Genomic DNA, 27587 nt, shown 5'->3' with positions numbered 1-27587 from the left:
GACGTCTATAAGTACCTAGGTGTCTGGCTAGACTGCAAACTCTCCTTCCAGACTCATATCAAACATCTCCAATCGAAAATCAAATCAAGAGTCGGCTTTCTATTCCGCAACAAAGCCTCCTTCACTCACGCCGCCAAGCTTACCCTAGTAAAACTGACTATCCTACCGATCCTCGACTTCGGCGATGTCATCTACAAAATGGCTTCCAACACTCTACTCAGCAAACTGGATGCAGTCTATCACAGTGCCATCCGTTTCGTCACTAAAGCACCTTATACCACCCACCACTGCGACTTGTATGCGCTAGTCGGCTGGCCCTCGCTACATATTCGTCGCCAGACCCACTGGCTCCAGGTCATCTACAAGTCCATGCTAGGTAAAGCTCCGCCTTATCTCAGCTCACTGGTCACGATGGCAACACCCATCCGTAGCACGCGCTCCAGCAGGTGTATCTCACTGATCATCCCTAAAGCCAACACCTCATTTGGCCGCCTTTCGTTCCAGTACTCTGCTGCCTGTGACTGGAACGAATTGCAAAAATCGCTGAAGTTGGAGACTTTTATCTCCCTCACCAACTTCAAACATCAGCTATCTGAGCAGCTAACCGATTGCTGCAGCTGTACATAGTCTATTGGTAAATAGCCCACCCTTTTTCACCTACCTCATCCCCATACTGTTTTTATTTATTTACTTTTCTGCTCTTTTGCACACCAATATCTCTACCTGTACATGACCATCTGATCATTCATCACTCCAGTGTTAATCTGCAAAATTGTAATTATTTGCCTACCTCCTCATGCCTTTTGCACACATTGTATATAGACTCCCCCTTTGGTTTCTACTGTGTTATTGACTTGTTAATTGTTTACTCCATGTGTAACTCTTTGTTGTCTGCTCACACTGCTATGCTTTATCTTGGCCAGGTCGCAGTTGCAAATGAGAACTTGTTCTCAACTAGCCTACCTGGTTAAATAAAGGTGTAATAAAAAAATAAAAATAAAAAAGATGACCCAGCTTGGTACACACCTAACAGGCATGAACGTAGGCTGGCTGAACACATAGCATGGGACTGGATGGCAGTATTGTAAAAAAAGAGGCTCTTCAAAAAGCCACATATCTGGTGGCGTGCCGGCCTCACGGGACATGTTAAACTCTCCAAGCGTGCATAACAGACTCATGGAATGGAGTCAGGCCAGACAAATCACCCCCCTCCAGCTTTAAGAGGAAAAGGTGCTTGTCTAAGCCCAAACAGCCAGCTCTCCTCATCAATGTGAAGGCTGTAATGACCGAGCTAGAACAATCACTGTACAACAGTCTCTGGGCTGCTTGAAGCTGGAAAGCCATGATCCTAGAAGAAATTGCCTACAGCTTTAACCCAATGATGTCCAGACCAGCATAAATTGACAAGGGTCGTTTGAAGCTCTTGTATGGCTGTAAAATCATAATTCTGTGCCACAGGGTAGGTTATTGGCTACCAGCACCCTTCCCCTATAGGACAGCTGGGGTAGCACCCATTTTCAACGAGACAATCTGGCATACACCTTCTCCACTACACCCTCCTAGTTCTTTTTTGAAAAACATCAGAGCCTAGAAAACCCCCCAAAGGGCCCCCCTGGTGACCATGGAGATGACCCTATCTGAAGCTGACCTGGTGACCATGGAGAGGACCCTATCTGAAGCTGACCTGGTGACCATGGAGATGACCCTATCTGAAGCTGACCTGGTGACCATGGAGAGGACCGTAACTGAAGCCGAACTGGTGACCGTGGAGAGGACCCTATCTGAAGCTGACCTGGTGGCCGTGGAGAGGACCCTATCTGAAGCCGACCTGGTGGCCGTGGAGCCGACCCTATCTGACTGAAGCTGACCTGGTGACCGTGGAGTGGACCCTATCTGAAGCGGAACTTATCTGAAGCTGACTTGGTGACTGTGGAGGGGACCCTATCTGAAGCTGACCGTGGAGCGGACCCTATGTGATGCTGACCTGGTAACTGTGGAGCGGACCCTACCTGAAGCCCTACTGGTTATCGTGAGTGGACGCTATCTGAAGCTGACCTGGTAACCGTGAAGTGGACCTTATCTGAAGCTGACCTGGTGACTGTGGAGGGGACCCTATCTGAAGCTGACCTGGTAACCGTGGAGTGGACCCTACCTGAAGCCCTACACGTTATCACAGAGTGGACGCCATCTGAAGCTGACCTGGTAACCATGAAGTGGACCTTATCTGAAGCTGACCTGGTGACTGTGGAGGGGACCCTATCTGAAGCTGACCTGGTAACCGTGGAGTGGACCCTACCTGAAGCCCTACACGTTATCGCGGAGTGGACACCATCTGAAGCTGACCTGGTAACCGTGAAGTGGACCCTATCTGAAGCTGACCTGCCCACAGCGATTCACTCTTTTGCCAATTGACTCTAGCTGAGGAGGCCCACCTTTAAAAACAGTCACGTCATCTGCATACGCAGACAGTGCTATCATGGGACCCTTCATAACCCCTGGCACAGAGAAACAAGTTTATTTTTAAGTTTTATTTTACCTTTATTTAACCAGGTAGGCAAGTTGAGAACAAGTTCTCATTTACAATTGCGACCTGGCCAAGATAAAGCAAAGCAGTTTGACAGATACTCCATGTGTAACTCTGTGTCGTTGTAAAACAAACATACAGTCAATAATACAGTATAAACAAGTCTATATACAATGTGAGCAAATGAGGTGAGAAGGGAGGTAAAGGCAAAAAAGGCAATGGTGGCAAAGTAAATACAATATATAGTAAACACTGGAATGGTAGTTTTGCAATGGAAGAATGTGCAAAGTAGAAATAAAAATAATGGGGTGCAAAGGAGCAAAATAAATAAATAAATTAAATACAGTTGGGAAAGAGGTAGTTGTTTGGGCTAAATTATAGGTGGGCTATGTACAGGTGCAGTAATCTGTGAGCTGCTCTGACAGTTGGTGCTTAAAGCTAGTGAGGGAGATAAGTGTTTCCAGTTTCAGAGATTTTTGTAGTTCGTTCCAGTCATTGGCAGCAGAGAACTGGAAGGAGAGGCGGCCAAAGAAAGAATTGGTTTTGGGGGTGACTAGAGAGATATACCTGCTGGAGCTAGTGCTACAGGTGGGAGATGCTATGGTGACCAGCGAGCTGAGATAAGGGGGGACTTTACCTAGCAGGGTCTTGTAGATGACATGGAGCCCAGTGGGTTTGGCGACGAGTATGAAGCGAGGGCCAGCCAACGAGAGCGTACAGGTCGCAATGGTGGGTAGTATATGGGGCTTTGGTGACAAAACGGATTGCACTGTGATAGACTGCATCCAATTTGTTGAGTAGGGTATTGGAGGCTATTTTGTAAATGACATCGCCAAAGTCGAGGATTGGTAGGATGGTCAGTTTTACAAGGGTATGTTTGGCAGCATGAGTGTAAGACAAGTAAGCCTCGCCCTTAAAAATCAAAGCATTGGTTCAATTGCTAGAAAATATAACTGTCCTGAAATTGGGCATATCTGCCTAATACCCCTATGGATGGGGATGGGGCAGCTCAAACCACCATCTTAAATAAGCATGCCCCACTCACAAATATTAGAACAAAGAACAGATATAGCCCTTGGTTCACCCCAGACTTGACTGCCCTTGACAAAAACATCCTGTGGCATTCTGCATTAGCATCGAATAGCCCCCATGATATGCAACTTTTCAGGGAAGTCAGGAACCAATATACTCAGTCAGTTAGGAAAGCTAAGGCAACATTTTTCAAACAGAAATTTAGATCCTGTAGCACTAATTACAAAACGTTTTGGGACACTAAAGTCGATGGAGAATAAGAGCACCTCCTCCCAGCTGCCCATTGCACTGAGGCTAGGAAACACTGTCAGCACTGATAAATCTGTGATAATCGTTCATTTCAAAGAGCTTTTTTCTACGGCTGGCTATGCTTTCCACCTGGCTACCCCTACCCCGGCCAACAGCTCAGCACCCCCTGCAGCAACTTGCCCAAGCCCCCCCCACCACTTCTCCTTCACCCAAATCAGACTGACTAGACAGTCTGGACAATCTCTCTTTCAAAAAATGATCTCCCAAAATTGTTGCAACCCCTATTACTAACCTGTTCAACTTGTCTTTCGTATCTTCTGAGATCCCCAAACATTGGAAAGCTGCCGCAGTCGTCCCCCTCTTCAAAGGGGGAGACACTCTTGACCCAAACTGTTATAGACATACATCCATTCTGCTCTGCCTGTCTAAAATCTTCGAAAGCCAAGTTAACAAAACAGATCACCGACCATTTCGAATCCCACCGTACCTTCTCCACTATGCAATCTGGTTTCCGAGCTGGTCATGGGTGCACCTCAGCCATGCTCAAGGTCCTACACAATATCATAAACGCCATCGATAAAAGACAGTACAGTGCAGCCGTCTTCATCGACCTGGCCAAGGCTTTCGACTCTGTCAATCACCACATTCTTATCGGCAGACTCAACAGCCTTGGTTTCTCAAATGATTGCTTAGCCTGGTTCAGCAACTACTTCTCAGATTGAGTTCAGTGTTTCAAATCGGAGGGCCTGTTGTCCAGACATCAGGCAGTCTCTATGGGGGTGCCACAGGGTTCAATTCTCAGGCCGATTCTTTTCTCTGTATATATCAATGATGTTGCTCTTGTTGCTGGTGATTCTCTGATCCACCTCTGCGCAGACAATACCATTCTGTATACATCTGGCCCTTCTTTGGACATTGTGTTAACAACCCTCCAAACAAGCTTCAATGCCTCCCTCCCAGGTGGCATTGTGCTAGCTGTGCCACCAGAAACTCTGGGTTCGAGCCCAGGCTCTGTCGCATTCGGGCGCGACCAGGAGATCCATGGGGTGACGCACAATTGGCCTAGCATCGTCCGGGTTAGAGAGGGTTTGGCCGGTAGGGATATCCTTGTCTCATCGCGCACTAGCGACTCCTGTGGCGGGCCGGGGGCAGTGCGCGCTAACCAGGTCGCCAGGTGCACGGTGTTTCATTCGACCTTGAGAAGCTATGATACCGTAAATAGAGAATCTTATGCATTCTAATAACCGCCCATTCGGAAAAGGAAAATGCAAGATATATATTTACTAAAAAAGTTAGAGACAGAAAGAGAGAGAGAGACAAACAGAGATACAGAAAGACAGGGAGAAATAGCGATGTATGCATCTTTGAGTCTCTCCACCTTCTGGGCCTATCCCTGTCAGGTGTCTACTGGGCTAGGTAGTGTTTTGGTAGTGGTGTGATAGTACTGTGGTAGTGGTGTGGTAGTACTGTGGTAGTGGTGTGGTAGTTCTGTGGTAGTGGCAGTGGTGTGGTAGTACTGTGGCAGTGATGTGGCAGTGGTGTGATAGTACTGTGGCAGTGATGTGGCAGTGGTGTGATAGTAATGTGGTAGTGGTGTGATAGTACTGTGGTAGTGGTTTGGTAGTACTGTGGTAGTGGTGTAGTAGTGGTAGTACTGTGGTAGTGGTGTAGTAGTGGTAGTACTGTGGTAGTGGTGTGATAGTACTGTGGTAGTGGTGTGGTAGTACTGTGGTAGTGGTGTGGTAGTACTGTGGTAGTGGTGTGGCAGTGGTGTGATAGTAATGTGGTAGTGGTGTGATAGTACTGTGGTAGTGGTTTGGTAGTACTGTGGTAGTGGTGTAGTAGTGGTAGTACTGTGGTAGTGGTGTAGTAGTGGTAGTACTGTGGTAGTGGTGTGATAGTACTGTGGTAGTGGTGTGGTAGTACTGTGGTAGTGGTGTGGTAGTACTGCGGTAGTGGTGTGATAGTACTGTGGTAGTGGTGTGGTAGTACTGCGGTAGTGGTGTGATAGTACTGCGGTAGTGGTGTGATAGTACTGTGGTAGTGGTTGGTAGTACTGTGGTAGTGGTGTAGTAGTGGTAGTACTGTGGTAGTGGTGTAGTAGTGGTAGTACTGTGGTAGTGGTGTGATAGTACTGTGGTAGTGGTGTGGTAGTACTGTGGTAGTGGTGTGGTAGTACTGTGGTAGTGGTGTGGCAGTGGTGTGATAGTAATGTGGTAGTGGTGTGATAGTACTGTGGTAGTGGTTTGGTAGTACTGTGGTAGTGGTGTAGTAGTGGTAGTACTGTGGTAGTGGTGTAGTAGTGGTAGTACTGTGGTAGTGGTGTGATAGTACTGTGGTAGTGGTGTGGTAGTACTGTGGTAGTGGTGTGGTAGTACTGTGGTAGTGGTGTGGTAGTACTGCGGTAGTGGTGTGATAGTACTGCGGTAGTGGTGTGATAGTACTGTGGTAGTGGTGTGGTAGTACTGTGGTAGTGGCAGTGATGTGGCAGTGGTGTGGTAGTACTGTGGTAGTGGTGTAGTAGTGGTAGTACTGTGGTAGTGGTGTGTTGGTAGTGTGGTAGTGGTGTGGTAGTACTGTGGTAGTGGCAGTGATGTGGCAGTGGTGTGGTAGTACTGTGGTAGTGGTGTGGTAGTGCTGTGGTAGTGGTGTGGTAGTACTGTGGTAGTACTGTGGTAGTGGTGTGGTAGTACTGTGGTAGTGGCAGTGATGTGGCAGTGGTGTGGTAGTACTGTGGTAGTGGTGTGGTAGTACTGTGGTAGTGGTGTGTTGGTAGTGTGGTAGTGGTGTGATAGTACTGTGGTAGTGGTGTGATAGTACTGTGGTAGTGGTGTGATAGTATTGTGGTAGTGGTGTGATAGTACTGTGGTAGTGGTGTGATAGTACTGTGGTAGTGGTGTGATAGTACTGTGGTAGTGGTGTGATAGTACTGTGGTAGTGGCAGTGATGTGGCAGTGGTGTGGTAGTACTGTGGTAGTGGTGTAGTAGTGGTAGTACTGTGGTAGTGGTGTGTTGGTAGTGTGGTAGTGGTGTGGTAGTACTGTGGTAGTGGTGTGATAGTACTGTGGTAGTGGTGTGGTAGTACTGTGGTAGTGATGTGGCAGTGGTGTGGTAGTACTGTGGTAGTGGTGTGGTAGTACTGTGGTAGTGGTGTGGTAGTTCTGTGGTAGTGGCAGTGGTGTGGAAGTACTGTGGTAGTGGTGTGGTAGTATTGTGGTAGTGGTGTGATAGTACTGTGGTAGTGGGGTGATAGTACTGTGGTAGTGGTGTGGTAGTACTGTGGTAGTGGCAGTGCTGTGGAGTGGTGTGGCAGTACTGTGGTAGTGGTGTGGTAGTACTGTGGTAGTGGTGTGGTAGTTCTGTGGTAGTGGCAGTGTGGAAGTACTGTGGTAGTGGTGTGGTAGTATTGTGGTAGTGGTGTGATAGTACTGTGGTAGTGGTGTGATAGTGGTGTGGTAGTACTGTGGTAGTGGCAGTGCTGTGGTAGTGGTGTGGTAGTACTGTGGTAGTGGCAGTGATGTGGCAGTGGTGTGGTAGTGGTGTGATAGTACTGTGGTAGTGGTGTGGTAGTACTGTGGTAGTAGCAGTGATGTGGCAGTGGTGTGGTAGTACTGTGGTAGTGGTGTAGTAGTGGTAGTACTGTGGCAGTGGTGTGATAGTACTGTGGTAGTGGCAGTGGTGTGGTAGTACTGTGGTAGTGGTGTAGTAGTGGTAGTACTGTGGCAGTGGTGTGATAGTACTGTGGTAGTGGCAGTACTGTGGTAGTGGTGTGGTAGTACTGTGGTAGTGGTGAGGTAGTGGTAGTACTGTGGTAGTGGTGTGATAGTACTGTGGTAGTGGTGTGATAGTACTGTGGTAGTGGTGTGGTAGTACTGTGGTAGTGGCAGTGATGTGGCAGTGGTGTGGTAGTACTGTGGTAGTGGTGTAGTAGTGGTAGTACTGTGGTAGTGGTGTGTTGGTAGTGTGGTAGTGGTGTGGTAGTACTGTGGTAGTGGCAGTGATGTGGCAGTGGTGTGGTAGTACTGTGGTAGTGGTGTGGTAGTGCTGTGGTAGTGGTGTGGTAGTACTGTGGTAGTACTGTGGTAGTGGTGTGGTAGTACTGTGGTAGTGGCAGTGATGTGGCAGTGGTGTGGTAGTACTGTGGTAGTGGTGTGGTAGTACTGTGGTAGTGGTGTAGTAGTGGTAGTACTGTGGTAGTGGTGTGTTGGTAGTGTGGTAGGCGTGTGGTAGTACTGTGGTAGTGGCAGTGATGTGGCAGTGGTGTGGTAGTACTGTGGTAGTGGTGTAGTAGTGGTAGTACTGTGGTAGTGGTGTGTTGGTAGTGTGGTAGTGGTGTGGTAGTACTGTGGTAGTGGTGTGATAGTACTGTGGTAGTGGTGTGGTAGTACTGTGGTAGTGATGTGGCAGTGGTGTGGTAGTACTGTGGTAGTGGTGTGGTAGTACTGTGGTAGTGGTGTGGTAGTTCTGTGGTAGTGGCAGTGGTGTGGAAGTACTGTGGTAGTGGTGTGGTAGTATTGTGGTAGTGGTGTGATAGTACTGTGGTAGTGGTGTGATAGTACTGTGGTAGTGGTGTGGTAGTACTGTGGTAGTGGCAGTGCTGTGGAGTGGTGTGGTAGTACTGTGGTAGTGGTGTGGTAGTACTGTGGTAGTGGTGTGGTAGTTCTGTGGTAGTGGCAGTGTGGAAGTACTGTGGTAGTGGTGTGGTAGTATTGTGGTAGTGGTGTGATAGTACTGTGGTAGTGGTGTGATAGTGGTGTGGTAGTACTGTGGTAGTGGCAGTGCTGTGGTAGTGGTGTGGTAGTACTGTGGTAGTGGCAGTGATGTGGCAGTGGTGTGGTAGTGGTGTGATAGTACTGTGGTAGTGGTGTGGTAGTACTGTGGTAGTAGCAGTGATGTGGCAGTGGTGTGGTAGTACTGTGGTAGTGGTGTAGTAGTGGTAGTACTGTGGCAGTGGTGTGATAGTACTGTGGTAGTGGCAGTGGTGTGGTAGTACTGTGGTAGTGGTGTAGTAGTGGTAGTACTGTGGCAGTGGTGTGATAGTACTGTGGTAGTGGCAGTACTGTGGTAGTGGTGTGGTAGTACTGTGGTAGTGGTGAGGTAGTGGTAGTACTGTGGTAGTGGTGTGATAGTACTGTGGTAGTGGTGTGATTGTACTGTGGTGGGTGGTGTCATTGTACTGTGGTAGTGGTGTGGTAGTACTGTGGTAGTGGTGTAGTAGTGGTAGTACTGTGGTAGTGGTGTGTTGGTAGTGTGGTAGTGGTGTGGTAGTACTGTGGTAGTGGCAGTGATGTGGCAGTGGTGTGGTAGTACTGTGGTAGTGGTGTGGTAGTGCTGTGGTAGTGGTGTGGTAGTACTGTGGTAGTGGTGTGGTAGTGGCAGTGATGTGGCAGTGGTGTGGTAGTACTGTGGTAGTGGTGTGGTAGTACTGTGGTAGTGGTGTGTTGGTAGTGTGGTAGTGGTGTGGTAGTACTGTGGTAGTGGTGTGATAGTACTGTGGTAGTGGTGTGATAGTATTGTGGTAGTGGTGTGATAGTACTGTGGTAGTGGTGTGATAGTACTGTGGTAGTGGCAGTGATGTGGCAGTGGTGTGGTAGTACTGTGGTAGTGGTGTAGTAGTGGTAGTACTGTGGTAGTGGTGTGTTGGTAGTGTGGTAGTGGTGTGGTAGTACTGTGGTAGTGGTGTGATAGTACTGTGGTAGTGGTGTGGTAGTACTGTGGTAGTGATGTGGCAGTGGTGTGGTAGTACTGTGGTAGTGGTGTGGTAGTACTGTGGTAGTGGTGTGGTAGTTCTGTGGTAGTGGCAGTGGTGTGGAAGTACTGTGGTAGTGGTGTGGTAGTATTGTGGTAGTGGTGTGATAGTACTGTGGTAGTGGTGTGATAGTACTGTGGTAGTGGTGTGGTAGTACTGTGGTAGTGGCAGTGCTGTGGAGTGGTGTGGTAGTACTGTGGTAGTGGTGTGGTAGTACTGTGGTAGTGGTGTGGTAGTTCTGTGGTAGTGGCAGTGTGGAAGTACTGTGGTAGTGGTGTGGTAGTATTGTGGTAGTGGTGTGATAGTACTGTGGTAGTGGCAGTGCTGTGGTAGTGGTGTGGTAGTACTGTGGTAGTGGCAGTGATGTGGCAGTGGTGTGGTAGTGGTGTGATAGTACTGTGGTAGTGGTGTGGTAGTACTGTGGTAGTGGCAGTGGTGTGGTAGTACTGTGGTAGTGGTGTAGTAGTGGTAGTACTGTGGCAGTGGTGTGATAGTACTGTGGTAGTGGCAGTACTGTGGTAGTGGTGTGGTAGTACTGTGGTAGTGGTGAGGTAGTGGTAGTACTGTGGTAGTGGTGTGTTAGTACTGTGGTAGTGGTGTGATTGTACTGTGGTGGGTGGTGTGATTGTACTGTGGTAGTGGTGTGGTAGTACTGTGGTAGTGGAGTAGTAGTGGTAGTACTGTGGTAGCGGCAGTGATGTGGCAGTACTGTGGTAGTGGTGTAGTAGTGGTAGTACTGTGGTAGTGGTGTGATAGTACTGTGGTAGTGGTGTGATAGTGGTGTGATAGTACCGTGGTATTGGCAGTGATGTGGCAGTGGTGTGGTAGTACTGTGGTAGTGGTGTAGTAGTGGTAGTACTGTGGTAGCGGTGTGGTAGTACTGTGGTACTGTGTCTCAGCCTCCAGTACTTATGCTGCAGTAGTTTATGTGTCGGGGGGCTGGGGTCAGTTTGTTATATCTGGAGTACTTCTCCTGTCCTATTCGGTGTCCTGTGTGAATCTAAGTGTGCGTTCTCTAATTCTCTCCTTCTCTCTTTTTTTCTCTCTCTCGGAGGACCTGAGCCCTAGGACCATGCCCCAGGACTACCTGACATGATGACTCCTTGCTGTCCCCAGTCCACCTGGCCATGCTGCTGTTCCAGTTTCAACTGACCTGAGCCCTAGGACCATGCCCCAGGACTACCTGACATGATGACTCCTTGCTGTCCCCAGTCCACCTGGCCATGCTGCTGCTCCAGTTTCAACTTCCACCTGACTGTGCTGCTGCTCCAGTTTCAACTGTTCTGCCTTATTATTATTCGTCCATGCTGGTCATTTATGAACATTTGAACATCTTGGCCATGTTCTGTTATAATCTCCACCCGGCACAGCCAGAAGAGGACTGGCCACCCCACATAGCCTGGTTCCTCTCTAGGTTTCTTCCTAGGTTTTGGCCTTTCTAGGGAGTTTTTCCTAGCCACCGTGCTTCTACACCTGCATTGCTTGCTGTTTGGGGTTTTAGGCTGGGTTTCTGTACAGCACTTTGCGATATCAGCTGATGTACGAAGGGCTATATAAATACATTTGATTTGATTTTATTTGATTTGTGGTAGTGGCAGTACTGTGGTAGAGGTGTGATAGTACTGTGGTAGTGGTGTGGTAGTGGCAGTACTGTGGTAGTGGTGTGGTAGTACTGTGGTAGTACCGTGGTAGTGGCAGTACTGTGGTAGTGGTGTGGTAGTACTGTGGTAGTGGTGTAGTAGTGGTAGTACTATGGCAGTGGTGTGATAGTACTGTGGTAGTGGCAGTACTGTGGTAGTGGTGTGGTAGTGGTGTAGTAGTGGTAGTACTGTGGTAGCGGCAGTACTGTGGTAGTGGTGTGGTAGTACTGTGGTAGTGGTGTAGTAGTGGTAGTACTATGGCAGTGGTGTGATAGTACTGTGGTAGTGGCAGTACTGTGGTAGTGGTGTGGTAGTGGTGTAGTAGTGGTAGTACTGTGGTAGTGGCAGTACTGTGGTAGTGGTGTGGTAGTACAGTGGTAGTGGTGTGATAGTGGTGTGGTAGTACTGTGGTAGTGGCAGTGATGTGGCAGTACTGTGGTAGTGGCAGTACTGTGGTAGTGGTGTGGTAGTGGTGTAGTAGTGGTAGTACTGTGGTAGTGGCAGTACTGTGGTAGCGGTGTGATAGTACTGTGGTAGTGGTGTGATAGTGGTGTGATAGTACTGTGGTATTGGCAGTGATGTGGCAGTGGTGTGGTAGTACTGTGGTAGTGGTGTAGTAGTGGTAGTACTGTGGTAGTGGTGTAGTAGTGGTAGTACTGTGGTAGTACTGTGGTAGTGGCAGTACTGTGGTAGTGGTGTGACAGTACTGTGGGTGTGATAGTACTGTGGTAGTGGTGTGACAGTACTGTGGGTGTGATAGTACTGTGGGTGTGGTAGTGGCAGTGGTGTGATTGTACTGTGGCAGTGGTGTGATTGTACTGTGGCAGTGGTGTGATTGTACTGTGGCAGTGGTGTGATTGTACTGTGGTAGTGGTCTGGTAGTACTGTGGTAGTGGTAGTACTGTGGTAGTGGTGTGGTAGTACTGTGGTAGTGGTGTGGTGGTACTGTGGTGGTACTGTGGTAGTGGTGTGGTGGTACTGGTGTGGTGGTACCGGTGTGGTGGTGTGGTAGTACTGTGGTAGTGGCAGTGATGTGGTAGTACTGTAGTAGTGGTAGTAGTGTGGTAGTGGTGTGATAGTACTGTGGTAGTGGTGTGGTAGTGGCAGTGATGTGGCAGTGGTGTGGTAGTACTGTGGTAGTGGTGTAGTAGTGGTAGTACTGTGGCAGTGGTGTGATAGTACTGTGGTAGTGGCAGTACTGTGGTAGTGGTGTGGTAGTACTGTGGTAGTGGTGAGGTAGTGGTAGTACTGTGGTAGTGGTGTGATAGTACTGTGGTAGTGGTGTGGTTGTACTGTGGTAGTGGTGTGATTGTACTGTGGTGGTGGTGTGATTGTACTGTGGTAGTGGTGTCGTAGTACTGTGGTAGTGGTGTCGTAGTACTGTGGTAGTGGTGTGGTAGTACTGTGGTAGTGGTGTAGTAGTACTGTGGTAGTGGTGTAGTAGTGGTAGTACTGTGGCAGTGGTGTGATAGTAATGTGGTAGTGGCAGTACTGTGGTAGTGGTGTGGTAGTACTGTGGTAGTGGTGAGGTAGTGGTAGTACTGTGGTAGTGGTGTGATAGTACTGTGGTAGTGGTGTGATTGTACTGTGGTGGTGGTGTGATTGTACTGTGGTGGTGGTGTGATAGTACTATGGTAGTGGTGTGATAGTACTATGGTAGCGGTGTGGTAGTACTGTGGTAGTGGCAGTGATGTGGCAGTGGTGTGGTAGTACTGTAGTAGTGGTAGTAGTGTGGTAGTGGTGTGATAGTACTGTGGTAGTACTGTGGTAGTGGTGTGATTGTACTGTGGTGGTGGTGTGATTGTACTGTGGTAGTGGTGTCGTAGTACTGTGGTAGTGGTGTCGTAGTACTGTGGTAGTGGTGTGGTAGTACTGTGGTAGTGGTGTAGTAGTACTGTGGTAGTGGTGTAGTAGTACTGTGGTAGTGGTGTAGTAGTGGTAGTACTGTGGCAGTGGTGTGATAGTAATGTGGTAGTGGCAGTACTGTGGTAGTGGTGTGGTAGTACTGTGGTAGTGGTGAGGTAGTGGTAGTACTGTGGTAGTGGTGTGATAGTACTGTGGTAGTGGTGTGATTGTACTGTGGTGGTGGTGTGATTGTACTGTGGTGGTGGTGTGATAGTACTATGGTAGTGGTGTGATAGTACTATGGTAGCGGTGTGGTAGTACTGTGGTAGTGGCAGTGATGTGGCAGTGGTGTGGTAGTACTGTAGTAGTGGTAGTAGTGTGGTAGTGGTGTGATAGTACTGTGGTAGTACTGTGGTAGTGGCAGTGATGTGGCAGTGGTGTGGTAGTACTGTGGTAGTGGTGTAGTAGTGGTAGTACTGTGGCAGTGGTGTGATAGTACTGTGGTAGTGGCAGTACTGTGGTAGTGGTGTGGTAGTACTGTGGTAGTGGTAGTACTGTGGTAGTGGTGTGGTAGTACTGTGGTAGTGGTTTGATTGTACTGTGGTGGTGGTGTGATTGTACTGTGGTAGTGGTGTGATAGTACTGTGGTAGTGGCAGTGATGTGGTAGTGGTAGTGATGTGGTAGTGGTGTGGTAGTACTGTGGTAGTAGTGTGATAGTAGTGTGGTAGTGGTGTGATAGTACTGTGGTAGTGGTGTGATAGTACTGTGGTAGTACTGTGGTAGTGGTGTGATTGTACTGTGGTAGTGGTGTGATAGTTCTGTGGTAGTGGTGTGATAGTATGTGGTAGTGGTGTGATAGTACGTGGTAGTGGAAGTACTGTGGTAGTGGTAGTATTGTGGTAGTTGCTGTGATGTGGTAGTGGTGTGGTAGTACTGTGGTAGTAATGTGGTAGTGGCAGTGGTCTGGTAGTGGTGTGGTAATACTGTGGTAGTGGTGTAGTAGTACTGTGGTAGTGGTGTAGTAGTGGTAGTACTGTGGCAGTGGTGTGATAGTACTGTGGTAGTGGTGTGATTGTACTGTGGTGGTGGTGTGATTGTACTGTGGTAGTGGTGTGGTAGTACTGTGGTAGTACTGTGGTAGTGGTGTGGTAGTGGTGTGGTAGTGGTAGTACTGTGGTAGTGGTGTGATAGTACTGTGGTAGTGGTGTGATTGTACTGTGGTGGTGGTGTGATTGTACTGTGGTAGTGGTGTGGTAGTGGTGTGGTAGTGGTGTGGTAGTACTGAGGTAGTGGTGTGATAGTACTGTGGTAGTGGCAGTGGTAGTGATGTGGTAGTACTGTGGTAGTGGTGTGGTAGTACTGTGGTAGTACTGTGGTAGTGGTGTGGTAGTGGTGTGGTAGTACTGTGGTAGTGGTGTGGTAGTGGTGTGATAGTACTGTGGTAGTACTGTGGTAGTTGTGTGATAGTGGTGTGGTAGTACTGTGGTAGTGGTGTGGTAGTGGTGTGATAGTACTGTGATAGTGGTGTGATAGTACTGTGGTAGTGGTGTGATAGTACTGTGGTAGTGGTGTGGTAGTGGTGTGGTAGTACTGTGGTAGTGGTGTGGTAGTGGTGTGGTAGTGGTAGTACTGTGGTAGTGGTGTGATAGTACTGTGGTAGTGGTGTGATTGTACTGTGGTGGTGGTGTGATTGTACTGTGGTAGTGGTGTGGTAGTGGTGTGGTAGTGGTGTGGTAGTACTGTGGTAGTGGTGTGATAGTACTGTGGTAGTGGCAGTGGTAGTGATGTGGTAGTACTGTGGTAGTGGTGTGGTAGTACTGTGGTAGTACTGTGGTAGTGGTGTGGTAGTGGTGTGGTAGTACTGTGGTAGTGGTGTGGTAGTGGTGTGATAGTACTGTGGTAGTACTGTGGTAGTTGTGTGATAGTGGTGTGGTAGTACTGTGGTAGTGGTGTGGTAGTGGTGTGATAGTACTGTGATAGTGGTGTGATAGTACTGTGGTAGTGGTGTGATAGTACTGTGGTAGTGGTGTGGTAGTGGTGTGGTAGTACTGTGGTAGTGGCAGTGATGTGGCAGTACTGTGGTAGTGGCAGTACTGTGGTAGTGGTGTGGTAGTGGTGTAGTAGTGGTAGTACTGTGGTAGTGGTGTGGTAGTGGTGTAGTAGTGGTAGTACTGTGGTAGTGGCAGTACTGTGGTAGTGGTGTGGTAGTACAGTGGTAGTGGTGTGATAGTGGTGTGGTAGTACTGTGGTAGTGGCAGTGATGTGGCAGTACTGTGGTAGTGGCAGTACTGTGGTAGTGGTGTGGTAGTGGTGTAGTAGTGGTAGTACTGTGGTAGTGGCAGTACTGTGGTAGCGGTGTGATAGTACTGTGGTAGTGGTGTGATAGTGGTGTGATAGTACTGTGGTATTGGCAGTGATGTGGCAGTGGTGTGGTAGTACTGTGGTAGTGGTGTAGTAGTGGTAGTACTGTGGTAGTGGTGTAGTAGTGGTAGTACTGTGGTAGTACTGTGGTAGTGGCAGTACTGTGGTAGTGGTGTGACAGTACTGTGGGTGTGATAGTACTGTGGTAGTGGTGTGACAGTACTGTGGGTGTGATAGTACTGTGGGTGTGGTAGTGGGCAGTGGTGTGATTGTACTGTGGCAGTGGTGTGATTGTACTGTGGCAGTGGTGTGATTGTACTGTGGCAGTGGTGTGATTGTACTGTGGTAGTGGTCTGGTAGTACTGTGGTAGTGGTAGTACTGTGGTAGTGGTGTGGTAGTACTGTGGTAGTGGTGTGGTGGTACTGTGGTGGTACTGTGGTAGTGGTGTGGTGGTACTGGTGTGGTGGTACCGGTGTGGTGGTGTGGTAGTACTGTGGTAGTGGCAGTGATGTGGTAGTACTGTAGTAGTGGTAGTAGTGTGGTAGTGGTGTGATAGTACTGTGGTAGTGGTGTGGTAGTGGCAGTGATGTGGCAGTGGTGTGGTAGTACTGTGGTAGTGGTGTAGTAGTGGTAGTACTGTGGCAGTGGTGTGATAGTACTGTGGTAGTGGCAGTACTGTGGTAGTGGTGTGGTAGTACTGTGGTAGTGGTGAGGTAGTGGTAGTACTGTGGTAGTGGTGTGATAGTACTGTGGTAGTGGTGTGATTGTACTGTGGTAGTGGTGTGATTGTACTGTGGTGGTGGTGTGATTGTACTGTGGTAGTGGTGTCGTAGTACTGTGGTAGTGGTGTCGTAGTACTGTGGTAGTGGTGTGGTAGTACTGTGGTAGTGGTGTAGTAGTACTGTGGTAGTGGTGTAGTAGTGGTAGTACTGTGGCAGTGGTGTGATAGTAATGTGGTAGTGGCAGTACTGTGGTAGTGGTGTGGTAGTACTGTGGTAGTGGTGAGGTAGTGGTAGTACTGTGGTAGTGGTGTGATAGTACTGTGGTAGTGGTGTGATTGTACTGTGGTGGTGGTGTGATTGTACTGTGGTGGTGGTGTGATAGTACTATGGTAGTGGTGTGATAGTACTATGGTAGCGGTGTGGTAGTACTGTGGTAGTGGCAGTGATGTGGCAGTGGTGTGGTAGTACTGTAGTAGTGGTAGTAGTGTGGTAGTGGTGTGATAGTACTGTGGTAGTACTGTGGTAGTGGCAGTGATGTGGCAGTGGTGTGGTAGTACTGTGGTAGTGGTGTAGTAGTGGTAGTACTGTGGCAGTGGTGTGATAGTACTGTGGTAGTGGCAGTACTGTGGTAGTGGTGTGGTAGTACTGTGGTAGTGGTAGTACTGTGGTAGTGGTGTGGTAGTACTGTGGTAGTGGTTTGATTGTACTGTGGTGGTGGTGTGATTGTACTGTGGTAGTGGTGTGATAGTACTGTGGTAGTGGCAGTGATGTGGTAGTGGTAGTGATGTGGTAGTGGTGTGGTAGTACTGTGGTATTAGTGTGATAGTAGTGTGGTAGTGGTGTGATAGTACTGTGGTAGTGGTGTGATAGTACTGTGGTAGTACTGTGGTAGTGGTGTGATTGTACTGTGGTAGTGGTGTGATAGTTCTGTGGTAGTGGTGTGATAGTATGTGGTAGTGGTGTGATAGTACGTGGTAGTGGAAGTACTGTGGTAGTGGTAGTATTGTGGTAGTTGCTGTGATGTGGTAGTGGTGTGGTAGTACTGTGGTAGTAATGTGGTAGTGGCAGTGGTCTGGTAGTGGTGTGGTAGTACTGTGGTAGTGGTGTAGTAGTACTGTGGTAGTGGTGTAGTAGTGGTAGTACTGTGGCAGTGGTGTGATAGTACTGTGGTAGTGGTGTGATTGTACTGTGGTGGTGGTGTGATTGTACTGTGGTAGTGGTGTGGTAGTACTGTGGTAGTACTGTGGTAGTGGTGTGGTAGTGGTGTGGTAGTGGTAGTACTGTGGTAGTGGTGTGATAGTACTGTGGTAGTGGTGTGATTGTACTGTGGTGGTGGTGTGATTGTACTGTGGTAGTGGTGTGGTAGTGGTGTGGTAGTGGTGTGGTAGTACTGTGGTAGTGGTGTGATAGTACTGTGGTAGTGGCAGTGGTAGTGATGTGGTAGTACTGTGGTAGTGGTGTGGTAGTACTGTGGTAGTACTGTGGTAGTGGTGTGGTAGTGGTGTGGTAGTACTGTGGTAGTGGTGTGGTAGTGGTGTGATAGTACTGTGGTAGTACTGTGGTAGTTGTGTGATAGTGGTGTGGTAGTACTGTGGTAGTGGTGTGGTAGTGGTGTGATAGTACTGTGATAGTGGTGTGATAGTACTGTGGTAGTGGTGTGATAGTACTGTGGTAGTGGTGTGGTAGTGGTGTGATAGTACTGTGGTAGTGGTGTGATAGTACTGTGGTAGTGGTGTGGTAGTACTGTGGTAGTGGTGTGATAGTACTGTGGTAGTAGTGTGATAGTACTGTGGTAGTAGTGTGGTAGTACTGTGGTAGTGGTGTGGTAGTGGTAGTGATGTGGTAGTACTGTGGTAGTGGTGTGGTAGTACTGTGGTAGTGGTGTGATAGTACTGTGGTAGTGGTGTGATAGTACTGTGGTAGTGGTGTGGTAGTGGTGTGATAGTACTGTGGTAGTGGTGTGATAGTACTGTGGTAGTGGTGTGGTAGTACTGTGGTAGTGGTGTGATAGTACTGTGGTAGTAGTGTGATAGTACTGTGGTAGTAGTGTGGTAGTACTGTGGTAGTGGTGTGGTAGTGGTGTGATAGTACTGTGGTAGTGGTGTGATAGTACGTGGTAGTGGCAGTGATGTGGTAGTGGTAGTGATGTGGTAGTGGTGTGGTAGTACTGTGGTACTGGTGTGATAGTACTGTGGTAGTACTGTGGTACTGGTGTGATAGTACTGTGGTAGTACTGTGGTAGTGGTGTGATTGTACTGTGGTAGTGGTGTGATAGTACTGTGGTAGTGGTGTGATAGTACGTGGTAGTGGTGTGATAGTACGTGGTAGTGGAAGTACTGTGGTAGTGGTAGTACTGTGGTAGTTGCTGTGATGTGGTAGTGGTGTGGTAGTACTGTGGTAGTAATTGTGGTAGTGGCAGTGGTCTGGTAGTGGTGTGGTAATACTGTGGTAGTGGTGTGGTAATACTGTGGTAGTGGTGTAGTAGTACTGTGGTAGTGGTGTAGTAGTGGTAGTACTGTGGCAGTGGTGTGATAGTACTGTGGTAGTGGCAGTACTGTGGTAGTGGTGTGGTAGTACTGTGGTAGTGGTGAGGTAGTGGTAGTACTGTGGTAGTGGTGTGATAGTACTGTGGTAGTGGTGTGATTGTACTGTGGTGGTGGTGTGATTGTACTGTGGTGGTGGTGTGATTGTACTGTGGTGGTGGTGTGATTGTACTGTGGTGGTGGTGTGATTGTACTGTGGTGGTGGTGTGATTGTACTGTGGTAGTGGTGTGGTAGTACTGTGGTAGTGGTGTGGTAGTACTGTGGTAGTGGTGTAGTAGTACTGTGGTAGTGGTGTAGTAGTGGTAGTACTGTGGCAGTGGTGTGATAGTAATGTGGTAGTGGCGTAGTAGTGGTAGTACTGTGGCAGTGGTGTGATAGTAATGTGGTAGTGGCAGTACTGTGGTAGTGGTGTGGTAGTACTGTGGTAGTGGTGAGGTAGTGGTAGTACTGTGGTAGTGGTGTGGTAGTACTGTGGTAGTGGTGTGATTGTACTGTGGTGGTGGTGTGATAGTACTATGGTAGTGGTGTGATAGTACTATGGTAGCGGTGTGGTAGTACTGTGGTAGTGGCAGTGATGTGGCAGTGGTGTGGTAGTACTGTAGTAGTGGTAGTAGTGTGGTAGTGGTGTGATAGTACTGTGGTAGTGGTGTGGTAGTACTGTGGTAGTGGCAGTGATGTGGCAGTGGTGTGGTAGTACTGTGGTAGTGGTGTAGTAGTGGTAGTACTGTGGCAGTGGTGTGATAGTACTGTGGTAGTGGCAGTACTGTGGTAGTGGTGTGGTAGCACTGTGGTAGTGGTAGTACTGTGGTAGTGGTGTGATAGTACTGTGGTAGTGGTGTGATTGTACTGTGGTGGTGGTGTGATTGTACTTTGGTAGTGGTGTGACAGTACCGTGGTAGTGGTGTGGTAGTACTGTGGTAGTGGTGTGGTAGTACTGTGGTAGTACTGTGGTAGTGGTGTGGTAGTACTGTGGTAGTGGTGTGATAGTACTGTGGTAGTACTGTGGTAGTTGTGTGATAGTGGTGTGGTAGTACTGTGGCAGTGATGTGGTAGTGGTAGTGATGTGGTAGTACTGTGGTAGTGGTGTGGTAGTACTGTGGTAGTGGCAGTGATGTGGCAGTGGTGTGGTAGTACTGTAGTAGTGGTAGTAGTGTGGTAGTGGTGTGATAGTACTGTGGTAGTGGTGTGGTAGTACTGTGGTAGTGGCAGTGATGTGGCAGTGGTGTGGTAGTACTGTGGTAGTGGTGTAGTAGTGGTAGTACTGTGGCAGTGGTGTGATAGTACTGTGGTAGTGGCAGTACTGTGGTAGTGGTGTGGTAGCACTGTGGTAGTGGTAGTACTGTGGTAGTGGTGTGATAGTACTGTGGTAGTGGTGTGATTGTACTGTGGTGGTGGGTGTGATTGTACTGTGGTAGTGGTGTGACAGTACCGTGGTAGTGGTGTGGTAGTACTGTGGTAGTGGTGTGGTAGTACTGTGGTAGTGGTGTGGTAGTGGTGTGGTAGTACTGTGGTAGTGGTGTGGTAGTACTGTGGTAGTGGTGTGATAGTACTGTGGTAGTACTGTGGTAGTTGTGTGATAGTGGTGTGGTAGTACTGTGGCAGTGATGTGGTAGTGGTAGTGATGTGGTAGTACTGTGGTAGTGGTGTGGTAGTACTGTGGTAGTACTGTGGTAGTGGTGTGGTAGTGGTGTGGTAGTACTGTGGTAGTGGTGTGGTAGTGGTGTGATAGTACTTGTGGTAGTACTGTGGTAGTTGTGTGATAGTGGTGTGGTAGTACTGTGGTAGTGGTGTGATAGTACTGTGATAGTGGTGTGATAGTACTGTGGTAGTGGTGTGATAGTAATGTGGTAGTGGTGTGATAGTACTGTGGTAGTGGTGTGATAGTACTGTGGTAGTGGTGTGGTAGTACTGTGGTAGTACTGTGGTAGTGGTGTGATAGTACTGTGGTAGTAGTGTGATAGTACTGTGGTAGTACTGTGGTAGTGGTGTGGTAGTGGTGCGATAGTACTGTGGTAGTGGTGTGATAGTACTGTGGTAGTGGCAGTGATGTGGTAGTGGTAGTGATGTGGTAGTGGTGTGGTAGTACTGTGGTAGTGGTGTGATAGTAGTGTGATAGTAGTGTGGTAGTGGTGTGATAGTACTGTGGTAGTGGTGTGATAGTACTGTGGTAGTACTGTGGTAGTGGTGTGATTGTACTGTGGTAGTGGTGTGATAGTACTGTGGTAGTGGTGTGATAGTACTGTGGTAGTGGTGTGATAGTACGTGGTAGTGGTGTGATAGTACGTGGTAGTGGAAGTACTGTGGTAGTGGTAGTACTGTGGTAGTTGCTGTGATGTGGTAGTGGTGTGGTAGTACTGTGGTAGTAATGTGGTAGTGGCAGTGGTCTGGTAGTGGTGTGGTAATACGGTGGTAGTGGTGTGGTAGTGATGTGGTAGTGGTGTGATAGTACTGTGGTAGTGGTGTGGTAGTACTGTGGTAGTGGTGTGATAGTAGTGTGATAGTAGTGTGGTAGTGGTGTGATAGTACTGTGGTAGTGGTGTGATAGTACTGTGGTAGTGGTGTGATAGTACTGTGGTAGTACTGTGGTAGTGGTGTGATAGTACTGTGGTAGTGGTGTGATAGTACGTGGTAGTGGTGTGATAGTACGTGGTAGTGGAAGTACTGTGGTAGTGGTAGTACTGTGGTAGTTGCTGTGATGTGGTAGTGGTGTGGTAGTAATGTGGTAGTGGCAGTGGTCTGGTAGTGGTGTGGTAATACGGTGGTAGTGGTGTGGTAGTGATGTGGTAGTGGTGTGATAGTACTGTGGTAGTGGTGTGATAGTACTGTGGTAGTGGCAGTACTGTGGTAGTGGTAGTACTGTGGTAGTTGCTGTGATGTGGTAGTGGTGTGGTAGTACTGTGGTAGTAATGTGGTAGTGGCAGTGATGTGGTAGTACTGTGGTAGTGGTGTGGTAGTACTGTGGTAGTATTGTAGTAGTGGTGTGGTAGTGATGTGGTAGTGGTAGTATTGTGGTAGTGGTAGTGATGTGGTAGTGGCAGTGATGTGGTAGTACTGTGGTAGTGGTGTGGTAGTACTGTAGTAGTGATGTGGTTCTGGTAGTTCTGTGGTAGTGGTGTGGAAGTGCTGTGGTAGTGGTATTACTGTGGTAGTATTGTAGTAGTGGTGTGGTAGTGATGTGGTAGTGGTAGTACTGTGGTAGTGGTAGTGATGTGGTACAGTGGTAGTGGTGTGGTATTGGTCTGGTAGTATTGTGGTAGTATGGTGTGGTATTGGTCTGGTAGTAGTGTGGTAGTGTTGTGGTAGTGGTGTGGCTGTGGTGTAGTAGTGGTGTGGCAGTGGTTGTGCTGTAGTAGTGGTAGTACTGTGCTAGTATTGTGGTAGTGGTGTGGTTGTATTGTGGTGTAGTAGTGGTAGTACTGTGGTAGTGGTAGTAGTGTGGTAGTACTATGGTAGTGGTGTGGGTGTGGTAGTATTGTGGTAGTGGTAGTAGTATGGTAGTGGTGGTGTGGTAGTGGTGTGGTAATATTGTGGTAGTATTTGTGGTGTGGTAGTATTGTGGTAGAGGGGTGGTAGAATTGTGGTAGTGGTAGCATTGTGGTATTGGTCTGGAAGTACTGTGGTTGTGTTGTCGTAGTGGTGTGGTACTATTGTGGTGGTGGTGTGGTGTGGGTTGGTAGTGGTGTGTTAGCATTGTGGTTGTGGTAGCTGTGTGGCAGTACTGTGGTAGTGGTGTGGTAGTGGAGTGGTAGTATTGTGGTAGCTGTGTGGCAGTATTGTGGTAGTGGTGTGGTAGTATTGTGGTAGTATTGTGGTAGCTGTGTGGCAGTATTGTGGTAGCTGTGTGGCAGTATTGTGATAGTGGAGTGGTAGTTTTGTGGTAGTGGAGTGGTAGTATTGTGGTAGGGGTGTGGCAGTATTGTGGTAGTGGTGTGGCATTATTGTGTTAGTGGTGTGGCAGTATTGTGGTAGTGGTTGTTGTGTGGTATAATCGTTGTAGTACTGTGGTAGTATTGTGGTAGTGGTGTGGTAGTATTGTTGTAGTGGTAGTATTGTGGTAGTATTGTGGTAGTGGGGCGGCAGGGTAGCCTAGTGGTTAGAGAGTTGGACTAGTAACCGAAAGGTTGCAAGTTCAAATCCCTGAGCTGACAAGGTACAAATCTGTCGTTCTGCCCCTGAACAGGCAGTTAACCCACTGTTCCTAGGCCGTCATTGATAATAATAATTTGTTCTTAACTGGCTTGTCTAGTTAAATAAAGGTGTGTAAAAAAATAAATAAAAAATAAATAGTGGTGTCGTAGTATATAGGGTATATAGGGTTAGTGTTACCTGTATGCTTCTATGAGTCTTTCCACCTTTTGGGCCTCTCCCTGGACTCTGATGTGAGCTTGGAACTTCCTGAGAGCCTCATCTAGTTCCAAGGCTGAGAAATCCATCTCATCCACCACACAACTGGAGAGGAGAACATTGGTATGAACATACAGTAGATACTATTCATTCAACTGGAGAAGAGAACATTGATATATGATCAAGGAGACATATGTACTTCTGATTCTAAGACTGTCTGGGTACAGTACAGTATAAGGCAAGACAAAATATGTAAGTGCCTTCGAACGGGGTATTGCCGTAGGTGCCAGGTGCACCGGTTTGTGTCAAGAACTGCAAACTGCTGTTTTTTGCATGCTAACATGAATGTTTCCTGTGTGTAGCAATAATGGTCCACCACACAAATGTGGGAAGCAATGGAGTCAACATGGGCCAGCTGCTCATTGAAATATATAAATGACCAGCTGTTTATGTTAACAGATGAGAAGGTGAATGGAGAAATAAAAGACAGAGCTGAGGGAGTTATATCAATCTAAAGAGTAGCATCAACATGGTGTTTAAGAAGGATTTGTTGGGAAAGGGATGATGCTTTACTGCTGTGATTTTTCTAAAGCTGGTCGTGTTGATACAGTCTATGTAGCTGGTCTTGTTGTTACAGTCTATGTAGCTGATCATGTTGATCGAGTCTATGTAGCTGGTCTTGCTGATACAGTCTATGTAGCTGGTCTTGTTGTTACAGTCTATGTAGCTGATCATGTTGATCGAGTCTATGTAGCTGGTCTTGCTGATACAGTATATGTAGCTCTACTTGTCGATTCAGTCTATGTATCTGGTCTTGTTGATACAGTCTATGTAGCTGATCATGTTGATTCAGTCTATGTAGCTGATCATGTTGATACAGTCTATGTAGGTGATCATGTTGATACAGTCTATGTAGGTGATCGTGTTGATAGTCTATGTAGCTGATCGTGTTGATACAGTCTATGTAGCTGATAGTGTTGATACAGTCTATGTAGCTGATTGTGTTGATTCAGTCTATGTAGCTGATTGTGTTGATTCAGTCTATGTAGGTGATCTTGCATATACAGTCTATGTAGCTGGTCTTGTTGATTCAGTCTATGTAGCTGATCTTGCATGTACAGTCTATGTAGCTGGTCTTGTTTAAACAGTCTATGGAGCTGATCTTGTATAAACAGTCCATGTAGCTGGTCTTGTTGATTCAGTCTACATAGATGGTCTTGTTGTTTCAGTCTACGTAGCTGGTCTTGTTGATTCAGTCTACGTAGCTGGTCTTGTTGATACAGTATGTGTAGCTGGTCTTGCATATACAGTCTATGTAACTGGTCTTGTTTAAACAGTCTATGGAGCTGATCTTGTATAAACAGTCTATGTAGCTGGTCTTGTTGATTCAGTCTACGTAGCTGGTCTTGTTGATACAGTCTACGTAGCTGGTCTTGTTGATACATTATGTGTAGCTGGTCTTGCACATAGTCTATGTAGCTGGTCTTGCTGATTCAGTCTATGTAGCTGGTCGTGTTGATACAGTCTATGTAGCTGGTCTTGTTGATACAGTCTATGTAGGTGGTCTTGTTGATACAGTCTATGTAGCTGGTCTTGCTGATACAGTCTATGTAGCTGGTCTTGCTGATTCAGTCTATGTAGCTGGTCTTGCTGATTCAGTCTATGTAGCTGGTCTTGTTGATACAGTCTATGTAGGTGGTCTTGTTGATACAGTCTATGTAGCTGGTCTTGCTGATACAGTCTATGTAGCTGGTCTTGCTGATTCAGTCTATGTAACTGGTCTTGTTTAAACAGTCTATGGAGCTGATCTTGTATAAACAGTCTATGTAGCTGGTCTTGTTGATTCAGTCTACGTAGCTGGTCTTGTTGATTCAGTCTACGTAGCTGGTCTTGTTGATAAAGTATGTGTAGCTGGTCTTGCACATAGTCTATGTAGCTGGTCTTGCTGATTCAGTCTATGTAGCTGGTCGTGTTGATACAGTCTATGTAGCTGGTCTTGTTGATACAGTCTATGTAGGTGGTCTTGTTGATACAGTCTATGTAGCTGGTCTTGCTGATACAGTCTATGTAGCTGGTCTTGCTGATTCAGTCTATGTAGCTGGTCTTGTTGATACAGTCTATGTAGCTGGTCTTGTTGATACAGTCTATGTAGTTGGTCTTGTTGATACAGTCTATGTAGTTGGTCTTTTTGATTCAGTCTATGTAGCTGGACTTGCACATACAGTCTATGTAGCTGGTCTTGTTGATACAGTCTATGTAGCTGGACTTGCACATACAGTCTATGTAGCTGGTCTTGTTGATACAGTCTATGTAGCTGGACTTGTTGATACAGTCTATGTAGCTGGACTTGTTGATACAGTCTATGTAGCTGGTCATGTTGATACTGTCTATGTAGCTGGTCATGCATATTCAGTCTATGTAGCTGGTCTTGTTGATACTGTCTATGTAGCCAGTCATGCATATACAGTCTATGTAGCTGGTCTTGTTGATACAGTCTATGTAGCTGGTCTTGTTGATTCAGTCTATGTAGCTGGTCTTGCATGTTCAGTCTATGTAACTGGTCTTGTTTAAACAGTCTATAGAGCTGATCTTGTTGATACAGTCTATGTAGCTGGTCTTGTTGATACAGTCTATGTAGCTGGTCTTGCTGATACAGTCTATGTAGCTGGTCTTGCTGATACAGTCTATGTAGCTGGTCTTGCTGATACAGTCTATGTAGCTGATCTTGTTGATACAGTCTATGTAGCTGATCTTGTTGATTACGTTGATGTAGCTGGCCTTGTTGATACAGTCTATGTAGCTGGTCTTGTAGATACAGTCTATGTAGCTGGTCTTGTTGATACAGTCTATGTAGCTGGTCTTGTTGATACAGTCTATGTAGCTGATCTTGCATGTACAGTCTATGTAGCTGATCTTGCATGTACAGTCTATGTAGCTGATCTTGCATGTACAGTCTACGTAGCTGGTCTTGCTGTTTCAGTCTACGTAGCTGGTCTTGTTGATTCAGTCTACATAGATGGTCTTGTTGTTTCAGTCTACGTAGATGGTCTTGTTGATTCAGTCTACGCAGCTCTTCTTGTTGATTCAGTATGTGTAGCTGGTCTTGCATATACAGTCTATGTAGCTGGTCTTGCACATACAGACTATGCAGCTCGTCTTGTTTAAACAGTCTATGGAGCTGATATTGTATAAACAGTATATGTAGCTGGTCTTGTTGATTCAGTCTACATAGATGGTCTTGTTGATTCAGTCTACGTAGCTGGTCTGTTGATTCAGTCTACGTAGCTGGTCTTGTTGATACGGTCTACGTAGCTGGTCTTGTTGATACAGTCTATGTAGCTGGTCTTGTTGATACAGTCTATGTAGCTGGTCTTGTTGATACAGTCTATGTAGCTGGTCTTGTTGATACAGTCTATGTAGCTGGTCTTGTTGATACAGTCTATGTAGCTGGTCTTGTTGATACAGTCTATGTAGCTGGTCTTGTTGATACAGTCTATGTAGCTGGTCTTTGCACATACAGTCTATGTAGCTGATCTTGTTGAAACAGTCAATGTAGCTGGTAATGCTGATTCAGTCTATGTAGCTGGTCTTGTTGATACAGTCTATGTAGCTGGTCATGCATATACAGTCTATGTAGCTGGTCGTGTTGATTCAGTCTATGTAGCTGGTCTTGTTGATACTGTCTATGTAGCTGGTCTTGTTGATACTGTCTATGTAACTGGTCATGCATATACAGTCTATGTAGCTGGTCATGCATATACAGTCTATGTAGCTGGTCATGCATATACAGTCTATGTAGCTGGTCTTGTTGATACAGTCTATGTAGCTGGTCATGCATATTCAGTCTATGTAGCTGGTCTTGTTGATACAGTCTATGTAGCTGGTCTTGTTGATACAGTCTATGTAGCTGGTCTTGTATAAACAGTTTATGTAGCTGGTCTCGTTGATACAGTCTATGTAGCTGGTCTTGTTAATACAGAGACACACTGACTCACTCCAGGACGTCTCTATTGAATTGTTTCTGCCTGTTCCCCAAGAACTCTCCAATCATCTGCCTGCTCAGACCCTTCCTCTGGAGCAGGAAGTGAGCCACTCCCTCTGGAGTGTCTGGGACAAACCCTCGATCCGTCAGGTACTGGCAACCCTTCTCTGGCTTCCTGGAGGGGGGAGAGACAGAGAGAGAGAGAGAGAGAGAGAGAGACAGAGACAAGACAGCATTATCATAATCCTGGATTTCTCTGTCTGAATATGTATGTGTAAGAGAAGAGGCATGATTTGGGGTGAGGGTGGGTTAAGGGTGGGGTGCTGGGAATGGGGTGAGGGAGTGGTAATGGTGGGTTCAGCTCCTGCTGGTCTATAGGGGGTTCCTTGAGAGAAGATAGAAGGGAGGTGGCTGGGGAGCACTCCTCTTTTAAAGCAACTTAATGGTCCATAAAGCAAATCAAAGCAGATCAACAATCATCAAGATTAAACACAATCACACAGACACACTCAGTCCAATTACAGACAGACACACACACTCAGTTCAATTACACACAGACACACACACTCAGTCCAATTACACACAGACACACA

At 47.2% G+C, this 27587-nt stretch overlaps 1 protein-coding gene across 1 annotated transcript in view; it reads right to left on the bottom strand.

The window, feature by feature from the left end:
- Positions 1-27587, bottom strand: part of LOC109878774 (IQ motif and SEC7 domain-containing protein 1-like) — a 172761-nt gene that overhangs the window by 61376 nt on the left and 83798 nt on the right. The window contains exons 3-4 of the mRNA XM_031825880.1: positions 27008-27169; positions 22995-23117 (exon numbers count right to left, since the gene is read on the bottom strand). Coding sequence (XP_031681740.1) covers positions 22995-23117; positions 27008-27169 — 285 coding nt within the window. The remainder of the gene's footprint in view (positions 1-22994; positions 23118-27007; positions 27170-27587) is intronic.

Source organism: Oncorhynchus kisutch, linkage group LG5 (assembly GCF_002021735.2).
Source record: "Oncorhynchus kisutch isolate 150728-3 linkage group LG5, Okis_V2, whole genome shotgun sequence".
In the NCBI taxonomy this organism is placed as follows: domain Eukaryota; kingdom Metazoa; phylum Chordata; class Actinopteri; order Salmoniformes; family Salmonidae; genus Oncorhynchus; species Oncorhynchus kisutch.
Note: the sequence above shows the minus strand (reverse complement) of the source record. Positions and strands in the feature narration are given on the sequence as shown.